At 38.6% G+C, this 10846-nt stretch overlaps 1 protein-coding gene across 1 annotated transcript; it reads left to right on the plus strand.

The window, feature by feature from the left end:
* Window positions 1–2533: 2533 nt before the first annotated feature.
* Window positions 2534–5642, plus strand: LOC117816766 (T-cell immunoglobulin and mucin domain-containing protein 4-like). Its single transcript, XM_034689085.1, has 6 exons — window positions 2534–2877; window positions 3067–3405; window positions 3482–3538; window positions 3666–3745; window positions 4285–4378; window positions 4537–5642. Exons 1-6 carry the CDS (start codon window positions 2835–2837, stop codon window positions 4623–4625), a joined length of 702 nt encoding a protein of 233 aa, XP_034544976.1. The 5' UTR covers window positions 2534–2834; the 3' UTR covers window positions 4626–5642.
* The last annotated feature ends 5204 nt before the right edge of the window (window positions 5643–10846 follow it).

The following is a 10846-nucleotide window of genomic DNA, read 5'->3' on the forward strand; positions in this document are numbered from 1 at the left end:
CGTGACATATTATGCTCTTTTTCAGCAAAATATATTGGTCTAAGAGCTCCCCAAAACATGTCTTTAAAGTTTATTGCTCAAAGAAACACTTTGAAATCAGATTTTGGCATGCCTGTAAACCCCTCTTTTTCAGCCCTGCTCAGAACAGGCTGTTTTCTGTGTATGTACCTTGAAATGAGAATAAGCTCTCTGACCCCGCCCCCTCAGGAAGTGGATGTGGCCTCGGCTCTCCAGCACGTTGATCTAATGTTTACATGTTGGCTGAATATACACGGCTGCTCACAGACCCTCGTCACTTCAACCCTCTGAATTTGATCCAGAATCTGATCCTGACAGAGAGGCGCCTGCAGCAGGACCTTTCTGAACAGATTTTGTTTTTCTTGTTGTTTTATTTGTCAGTATGTCGACGTGTGTCTTGGTACACAGCTAGGAACATGTAGCTATGTGGCTATGCTAACTAGTGTGAGCACTTTTCCATGAAAAATAAAAATCATCCACTAGATCTTCAAATCTGCAGACGTGGGGAGTAAAACCGACCTTTGTGTTTATTAAGACAGCCTACAACTAGCATGCCTCCCTCCTAAGCTTCTTGTTAGCACACGTGTGCAGGTAATGAAAAACGGAGGAGGGGTTGAGTTGTATTTTATACAGTCTATGGGCTGAACAAGCTCCAAGCTCTGACTCCGTGACAGACCAAATGGCGTTATGACGTATGAAAAACACTGAAAACTGAAATGGCTCGTTTTAGACACATTTACAGAAAGGTGGAGAAATCAGAACAGGGGCAGAATAGATTTTTTTCATTTTCGGGGGGTTTGTAGACATGCCAGGGACACATATTTCAGGTAGAGAACCATTAAAAAGTCGATTTTGCATGATATGTCACCTTTAACCTCAGCCTTCTGACCAAAAAATGCAGTTCCTGGAGTGTCCACTTGAGGCTGGCTGGAAACCACATTGACACCCACTCAGAAAAGCCCTTCTTTACAGTGAAAGTAAACATTTACAGACTGCTACAAACAACGTCTTTGGTCTGTAAAGCTTATTTATCTACCCGCACACACTGTACAGGAGCTGAACTTTCTTATAACTCAAAGTTTTTGAAGATATTAAGTTGTGAGTTTAGTATAATTAGGAGCAAGGCGGACTTCACCGACAAGCTGGCACACTATTTGTTAGTGAGGATGCGAAATGCCCGCCTCAACTGAATCTCTGTCTGTTTTTATGGTTGGGTCAGCATTTTCAACACAGTGACCGACACTGTTTTAACTCTGAAACAAATATTAAGAGGCTAAGTTCAGCCTTAGCAATTCAAGAAAACAGCATAGAGTGACAGAGTTATCACCAAATGAAAAAACATATCTTTGTCCACAGCAGTGGAGGAGGTCCAGAGAAGTTAACCACACTTGTTTTTACAAGGTACAGTTTCACCAGCTGCTGCTGATGCTGTGACGTGATTTCTAGCAATTATTTTAAAGTTTTCTTTAAAATGCCTCATTTTCTTTAAAATGCCTCTGAATGAAAGTAAGAAAAAGCATACAGAGCATTTCAAACAGACTAAACAGTCACTTCTGAGGAAAGCGGAAGTGCCGTGAGAAAACTTTCATAACCTAGTGACAGTAAACCTTGGTGACAAGCGCTCTGAAATTGAGGTCTTGGTCAGGACATCACAAAAAACACTGTTTAAAGACAACCCATTATGAAAGGGGAAAAAGAAAGAAATGAAAACTTTCAGGACGACTGAGGACACCTTTCCATAGATTGTCTTCTTAAATTGTTCCATCAGAAATAAAGTGACTGGCAAAGACTTTATTCTTCTTAAAAAAAAAAGCACAGATTATCTTGTGTTGTAAAACAAAAAGTTGAAAATAAGAAACAAGAAGGTTGGTCTGTAGTATCATAAGTATTTAACTACTATAATGGATCATTTTAAGTTTGAGTCACTATGAAGGGTCTCTTAAACTTAATAGGATTTTGCACAGTCTTGTTTTCACTCGTACAAGATTATAAATGGGTCGAGTCCATGTGAATACTATTAACGCTTTTAAGGAAAAGAAAGGCAAATCCAAAGTATCCATATAGCTGCTGATAAAACTGCTAAAATAAAAGCCGTCTTGGGAACAAGCTGAAGAATTTTTGTCATGTCTCATGTCAGCAAAGAGATGTGCCTCAACAACAACCCATCCCAGTGAAATTCCAACAATCTCCAGTGTGCCTCCACTATTATCACTGCTGCTTCAGTTACCAGCATGACTACAGCTGAAGATGAGATAAAACTGTAATGTTCTCTGTGGAAAATAGGGGATGTTCATCCAAAAATGACTACTCACTGAGAAAAAGAATTCAAAGACATCATTAATTTTTCTCATTTTCGAGAGCTCACAAGGTACAAACAGTGAGGAGAAGCGGGCGGCTTGATAACTGCTGATGTCAGTGTGTTTGACACTTAGTCAACCATCATGTTTCCTGTGTGTGTCATCTTCCTCAGACCTCTTGCAAAATTCCCCCTCTGAAAATGTAGAATTGTGCTGTGTCTAAACTCTGTGTATTAGATACCTTCATTCATCACCTTACAGGTGACAGCTGATGTTTATTGATACACTTTATTGCAACATATGAGACAGTTTCTTTTTCCTGATGAGATCATTGCATACCACGAGACTTCAAGTCCAGATGTAGACAAGACTAGTATTGATTTCCTTCCTTATTTCTTAAAAAAAACTACGTTTCTTCTCCACTTCTTGCTTCCATCAGTCTCGGCGTGTGCGCGTGTGTAAGGTTAGAATTGTATCTTTTCTTCACTGCAGGACATCGGTTTTCCCAAGCCTACACTCATGCGTGGTCTTGAGTATTTTCTCCTCTCACTCCTGACTCAAGGTAAGTCGATATTCTGCACTTTTCTGTTTTCTTGTATTTGTGGAGTGTGTGTGGGAGTAAGAGTGGTAGTGTGTGTGTTTGATAGCATTTGTGTAGACGAGGCTGGATGTATTTGCAAGTGTAGTGTTTCAGAATTAGATCTACAGCAAGTTTCATATCATCTAGTTTAATCATCGGTGTCCTCCACAGTGTCTTCCGGCACAGTAAAAGTCACCGGCCTCCTCGGGAGCAATGTCACTCTGCCCTGTACGTATGACACTCAAACGCACGGCATTCTCAGTTTCTGCTGGGGACATGGGAAAGTGCCCCGGTCCAAATGTTCCAACACCGTCCTCTCCTCACAGGACGGCGCTGTGGACTTCAGAGAGTCCCACAGGTACCAGCTGTCAGGCAGGCTGATAGACGGAGATGTGTCCCTGACTATCCTGAACATTCAGTGGAGTGATGCTGGCGTGTACGGCTGCAGGGTGGAGATCCCTGGGTGGTTTAATGACTACAAAGTTGACACATATTTGGACGTGGAGAAAGGTAACACTTGTAAATTTGGTCCAGAGTGATGAGCCCCATGATGAGATGAAGCTTCAATGTTTTCTTTCTGTACTAGCTCCTGAAGAACAACTTATTACAGAGGACTTGGCATTTACAACTGCTGGCACACAAGGTGGGATATCACCCGTGAATAAATGAAATTATGTTTAAACTTGGTTGATGTTGTTCGTATTGGCACATTTAAATCTTGAACAGTATTTAAATATTCTACATGAGCTTACAGTTCTTACTCTCTACAGAAACACTGACAACTTCCACATCTACAAATGAAGAAGTCGGTGACCCAAAATTTGAGAGAATCATGTTTGCGACAGTAAAGGTATGGTATCATTAGCTTCTAAATATAGATTTTTTTTAAATGTTCACAGCTCAGAGTAAATGCAAAAATAAGAGGATAACAAAAACAAAATTTGTAGTGTTTTTGTGTCTTAAGTTTTTAAAAAAAAAAAGTTAATTTGAAGAGTTGAAGACAAATAAATGTCCAATGAAACCTGAAGTGACTTTAGATCAACGAGGAGACAAGCCACACAGACATTGACCTACTCTAGTCTGATTTATTCATTCATAAACAATGTCTTAGAAACCAAGGACTTTTTTTCATTAATGAGAATCCTTGTTTAAAAAGTCTAAAGATCCTAAGTGTGTGGTTTACCATCTTATTATTTTAAAATACAATATGCAAAAGAATTCAACTCTGCGTGTGTGTGTCTGTGTGGGCTAGAAGTTAGAAAAAAGAATAAAGACAAAAGCTGTTTTGAATGTTCTCTGTGTTTTCAATACAATGAAAATTTCTGGCCTAATTTAAAACTGTGTTCTATTTATAAATCTCCCTCACAATAATAATAATTTTCATTGCAGGAAGAATTTAAAGCCTTCATGAGTGTGGGGAACATTGGCCGGGTTGCAGCTCTTCTCTTCCTCACAGTAATCATAATCCTCGTCTTTATTTTCCGTAAGTGTTGAACGGATTATAGTTTGTGACTCATATGCCATTCAGATTAATTCTACACATTGAAAGTAGGCGTCTATTAAACAGTAGAAGTCACACAGAGGGTCTTCTTCTTTAACAGACTGATAATATCTTTTCATTTTTGCATTTCTTCAAACCAGGGAGAGAGCTGCTGCCGAGGAGGACACTTGAACATCTCGACACCTCGGCAGCTGAAAACATTTATGAAAGTGTCCCCGGCTGTGCCTGAATGATGATCAACGTTATAAGAGCAAACGAGTCTTCACATTTTTATAAAGACATGCTTGTTGAATGTGTATGCTTGCCATTAGCTGACTTTATCCCCCTCCTCAGCTTTAGAGTGAAACCTTTGAAATCGTATCTGTTAATCAGAAAGAGAGCATACATATATAAGCAGCTGTCCCACTGTTCTCAGATTGCACAAAGGAAGGCTAATATGTCTCATATGTGACTGCGTAGATACAATAATATCCTGTGGATTTATTAATTTGCTCTTAATTCTCTCTCTGTTTTTCATGGCAAATGGCCCATAAAAGCCTGTGGACAGTTTATACTTGTGGACACAATGCCACCTACTGGACTTGGTGCTTTATGATCAAAAGAGAGAAGACTTCATTGTAATTCAATGTGTAAACACAGTTTATGAGAGGAGGATGGACAGAAAGGGAGTGCTTTTTTCATTCTATGTTTTGAAGGAAGCTGGATGAAACCTTTGAGTTGTGTAAGAATAAAAGGGAAGAGCAGCTGTGGCTCAGCGGTAGTCAGTCATCTCTCAATCAAGAGGTTGGGCATTCGATCCCAGGTTACTCTGTCCACAAGCCCAAGTATCCTTGGGCAAGACTCTTAACCCTAAAAGTGCCCCCTGTAGCTGCACCAGCGGTGTTACTGAACACTGATAGGGGCTTTACATGGCAGCTTCTGCCATGTGCCATGTTTGAATGTGAAGCAACGTAAAAGCTTATCCTCAGATGTATGTTGCTTTGGACCAACATTTTTTAAGAACAAATCTGAATCATAGTACAATTAACAAAAGCAGATAAAACACTTTTTCTAAACTTTCTGAACTCTTCTGCAACTTTTTCTTTCATGCCTGTTGTAAGATAGCTAAAACATGAGTTTCAATATTCTGTCTGCTTCACATGTTTGTTTTTAACTTCTCCAGGATTGGAGACAAATAAGTGTCTGTACTGTTATTACATTATTCTGTCTGAGCCGATTAAATCAAATAAAATTACTCTGACCTCAATAGCCAAAATAAATTATCTTCATACAAACTGCTCGGTCAAAAAGAAGTGAAGAGTTTCAGTGGTTAACAGATGATTGAAGACGGTGTGTCATAACCTCAAAATTGAAACCTTTCACCACTTTTTCAAGAATGAACCAAAACCACAGAACACAGGCAGCTTTGTCATTAATTCAATCATCAGTTTATTTGACAATATATGTAGGCATGTTACATCTAGTAAAAGAGCAGCCGATGCAGTGTGTATAGGACTTCTAGCTGTGGCTAATTTGCAGTCCTTGTTCCAGGTTAGCCTTTTTGAAAATGAGGCACATGATCAACACAGTAAAATAGATATAAAAACTAACAATAAAAACAGACATGAAGAAGCAGGCACATACATATATGGGTGATAACTAACAGTGAAAGGGCAGCATAAGTTGTATTTGGGAATAATGGGGACAGCATAATGTGATTTGAAAATATCTCAAAGCAAAAATCACAGCTTTGTTTGGCTTTGCATCGAAAAACAGTTGATCTGGTTTAAAGAAGAGCTTAGCCGGCACCAAGGATAAGTGATCAATATTTGGAAGAAAAAAAATGTCAGAGGTATAGAGAAGATAGCCGGTTATTTCTTTAGGATATGGATAGGATTATATAGGATGTTGTAATGTAAGTATCACATGACAAGGGCTTTGTCACTCGGCTTTATGCAATCCTTAGAACTTCAGCACTGTGGCAGTCTGTGTTTAGAGAAGCTTATCAGAAGCTAAGCTGTGTACTGTTATGTCCTGAGTAGCAAAATTTCAAATTTGAACTTTTTAACAATAAGTCACATCTGAGTAAATCATTGGTTAAGCTACAAACCTTATTTTTAATATTTTCTCTGCTTGACTTGGTTTCATAAAGCCCACACCTCTATTTTTCAAAATCCACACAATATCCATTTTCTTTGTCTCTGTCTCAAATTTAAATAAGATGTCACAGATGGTCAGTGATTGTGTCTATTTGGGGTCTCAGACCTAGACCTGTCCTAGTCACATGGATATTTGTTGGTGTTTATGTTCAGAGCTATTGGCTCTAAATATCTGTGGCTACCTGTAGTTGAATGTCAAACATCTTTATGCAGCATTAAGATAACGCTGTGTCTGCAGGGCTCAGTTTTCTGGAGAGATTATATGAAAATATTGACAATCAGGGGAACATTTACTGAAGCACTCCTCTGACCTTCTGTCAGGAATGATATAGGTAAACAAAAAAAACCCCACAGAAGTATCCTCTTTCCCTGCATGAAACTGAATCAGTAGTTTCTAACATGATCACCAATTTTCATTTCTATTAAGGTCCCTTTGTACACAAATATGCATCCTCTATATGTCCATCGAACATGTGACAAAACATTTGTCCTTAACACTTTGTTGACTTTAAACTGTGCTTTAATTATTATATGCTGTGTCTGTTGCTCTTCATACTCAGATCAAGTGACTGTATCTTTAAACTGTACATCTTTTGTCTTGCTGCAGTCTTTGTCTTTTTTTTTTTTCTAAGTGTTTGTTTTTTTATTTTGCATGTCGCTCAAATGTGTTGTCCAGATGGGTTGCTACGAATGTTGTTCACATGTGTCATCTGAATGTGTTACATTTATTCACACATTTACTCAGATTCATTTGATCCAAGCATTTGGTTCTGTCAGACACTCTCAGTTGACTTAAATCTAAACCTGAGTGCTGTGTGCCTGAAGCAACGTTTTACAACTAAAACAAGCTGTGAACGTTATGTGCAAATGAGTTCAGACGGAAGGAGAGACAGTAAAAAAATGTGATTCAGTTTTCAACTTTTTGATATAAATTGAAATATATTGTGTGTTTTTAGCCAAATTTCCAACTGCATGCTAGTTATAACCAACCCAGTGCTTCATGATAAGCTTTATTTTCTCTGCATGAGGAATTCAAAGCCAACACTGGCTGGGTTGCAACTACTTCCTTCTTCATCATAATCATAATCCTCACATTCATTTTCCATAAGATGTGATGTGGAGTGTAGTTTGTGCCATTTTTAAAATTATTTTTATTAAACCTTTATTTAACCAGATAAAAACCCATTGAGATCAGGATCTCTTTCACAAGGGTGACCTGGCCAAGAGGTCAGCAGCACATGTCATAAAAAACAGTTATAAGAAAATGACAGTACATTCAGATTGATTTTACAGAAGAGTAGTTCATATCGAGAATTTCACTTCCAACACAAACAGAACAAAAACAGGAAGTGACTTTCCTTCCCTTTAGGGATCCTGAATGAGTAGCAATTTATTTTATTCCATCTTAGACCTGCAACAATTATTTTTTCAAACCATGATTTTATTTTAATCACGCTCTCTGTCCAAACTTAACCAAGTATTTTAGATACCTAAGGGTAAATAGAAATAAACCTTATTTGAACTACCCCTCACATAAAACCACTTCATCTAAACAGACTGTTGCAGGCCTTGTGGAAAAGTAGACACTGAACAATAAACTTCTCAGTTTTGAGTTTTACAGAATCCTCTACTTTTAATATTTTGTTTGGTGGTGCAGTTCATTAAAGGCCCTTTCATGTTTGCATGAAGTGATCACTTGAGTGATGGCCAGAGTTACAAGAACAACACAGTCTGCAGGATCTCCTGTGAATGAGCTGTGTGGTTGATGATGTTTGTTGACTTAATTTGTGTTCTCACCCTCCGAAGGGAAACCTTTTGAACTCTGTCTGTTAATCAGAATGGAGAAAAATGCACCAAGTTCCCTAAAGCAGCAGCTTACAGAGTCCCACCATTCTCAGATTGCAGCGAAAAGGGCAAATGTGTGTCATGCGAAGCTCAGAGGAGGTAAAAATATTCCTGCAGATAAATTAATTCCCCTTCCTGGTTTTTCTTTGTTTCTAAAACATAGAATTTAATCTGGCTTAAAAAAAAGAGAAAGCTTGCACATCGTTGATACCTGTGAAAAGGATGCCACCTACTGGACATTATTATGAAATTATTATATGCAAATGAAAATCTACAGCCTTCATCAAATCAACAGTTCTCAGTGTTTCTTTCCTGTCGTGATTAATTGCTGTTTTCATGTTACACTGCACCGTTCAGCCATAACATTATGACCTCTGATAGGTGAAGTGAATAACATTATCTGGTTACAATTTGCACTTGTCAGTGAGTGGGTGGCAAGTAAGCATTTTATCCTTGAAGTTGACGTGTCGAAAGCAGGAAACATTGCTAAGCGTGAGGATGTGAGCGACTTGACGAGTGTCAAACTGTAATGGCTACTGGGTCAGAGCATCTCCAAAAGTGCTCTAAGGGAGGAGAACTGGCAAACCGGGGATAAGGTCATTGGTGGCTAACGCTTAGTAATATGCTTGAGGTATGAAGGCTGGCCTGTGTGGTCTGATCACACAAGAGAAGGTACTGGAGCTCAGGTTTATTGAGTGTCAAAATGCACAGTTCATCAGTTTGTTGTGTATGAGGCTGTATATCTCAAGACTAGGCAGGATACCCATAGTGACCCCTGTCCTGCAGTGAAATGGGTCGGAACTGTTCCCCTCTGAGGACTTTTTGTTTTTATTCTGTAGCACTGTGTAGAATCCTTCTAATTTATCTTCAAGTTCTCACATCCATCATGGATGTGTTCTTCTTAGGTGTATTATGTCATGCTTGTTTCAGTTCTGTTTTTTAATTTTATTTCTTAACCAGAAATTCTGATTAGGTCTTGTTTTTGTTGTGACGTTTTTCTGTGTAGTTGTGTAGGAAGTGAGCTGAATCCAAGAAATCAAGGTTATGATATTTTCTCTGAATCAGTGAAGTTTACCCTCCTTATGAGTCTTATGCACTGTTTCATCTGTTTAAACTATTAAGGCTAATAAAGTTGTAGTAGTGTAACTACATTTAAATACAGTAGCTACAGTTATAAAAACATGGACTTATGTGAAACAATTGTCAGTGTATTTGATTCCATTTGAAAAACACTATGAATGTATGCCTCACTAACACCTGTGTTGCAGAAGACTTCTTCGTCTTCCTTCAGTGTTTTAAATCATCCGTTTGTGAAGACAAAGGTCAGTTAGAGGTGATGACAGCCTCTTAAAGGTACATTGTGTAGAAATTGAATATTTTGAAATATCTAGAAGTCAGATTTCTGATTGGAACGCTCCCTTGCGAAGTGACGTGGCCTTTGAAAATAAGAAGCTCCTGTGGTAGGTATGATCAAGTTGTTGCTGTCTAAAGCATCTGTCATTACAGTCAGGAGCTACCCACCTTGGCCTGAAGGGTGAAAGTTATTTCAACCAGTGGTCTCTGGTCGGGTCGTGCCCCTGTTTGGGCGAAAATAGGCACTAAATAAAGAGAAAGTAGCCAAGGGTAGTCATTCTTCGGGAAGCAGCTGTTTGCAAAGAAGGCAGAGATTTTCTATTTAAAAAAATCATTGTTATGGGAGTGATTTGTGAGTAATTCTATCCCTGTGTACTTGTTCCAAGAAGTTAAAAACCTAACTAAGATATAGTTCCATGGTTTTGTTCCATTAAAACTTAATTTCTGATACAATCCAAGAACTTTATTCTGGTAATTTTATCTATATTTTAAGAAGTAAATAAAACTAAATGAGACGAATATAGAGAAGAAGAAAATGCTGAAGAGTTAACTTTAAGAAAAAAATGAACTTGTGTTGAAACTCTGATATTTATTCTCTGAGCAAAGGGTATGGGTGTGTTTGTGCTAAAAGTTCCAAATGTCATTCAGGATGGTCACTTCTTCTCCACATGTCAGAGACAAGCGTGAGTGCGTAAGTTGTTCCAAGTTGACACAAAGTTCATTATTGAGGAGTTGTCCTGACTTGATCCAGAGATGACAAAGTTCATCACAGACGTTGGTGCTGATTATTCCTCTTTTGAATGCATCCATCTCAGTGGCCTTGGAGCTGCTGAGACACTCGTTTATCTGCAGCTGTCTTTAGGGAGTAGCTGTTGTGGGTGCTTCCCTCCCTTTCTTTTCTTGCTGCCCGTCTTATTTTTGAATCGCAGGAGTTTGTGATGAACATGTTGACAGCCTCTGGCACTCACATCAATGGAACGTCTGAAGTCTTTTGTGCACACTCTTCTTTGTCTTTCAACCGGTGCATTTCACACAGCCACACAAGAAATACTAAAATGCGTATGTTACAAGTTTGTCCATTCTGTGCCACAGTCGAAACATGTGGAAGGTGACA

This window comes from Notolabrus celidotus, chromosome 8 (assembly GCF_009762535.1).
Source record: "Notolabrus celidotus isolate fNotCel1 chromosome 8, fNotCel1.pri, whole genome shotgun sequence".
NCBI classification, from domain to species: Eukaryota; Metazoa; Chordata; class Actinopteri; order Labriformes; family Labridae; genus Notolabrus; species Notolabrus celidotus.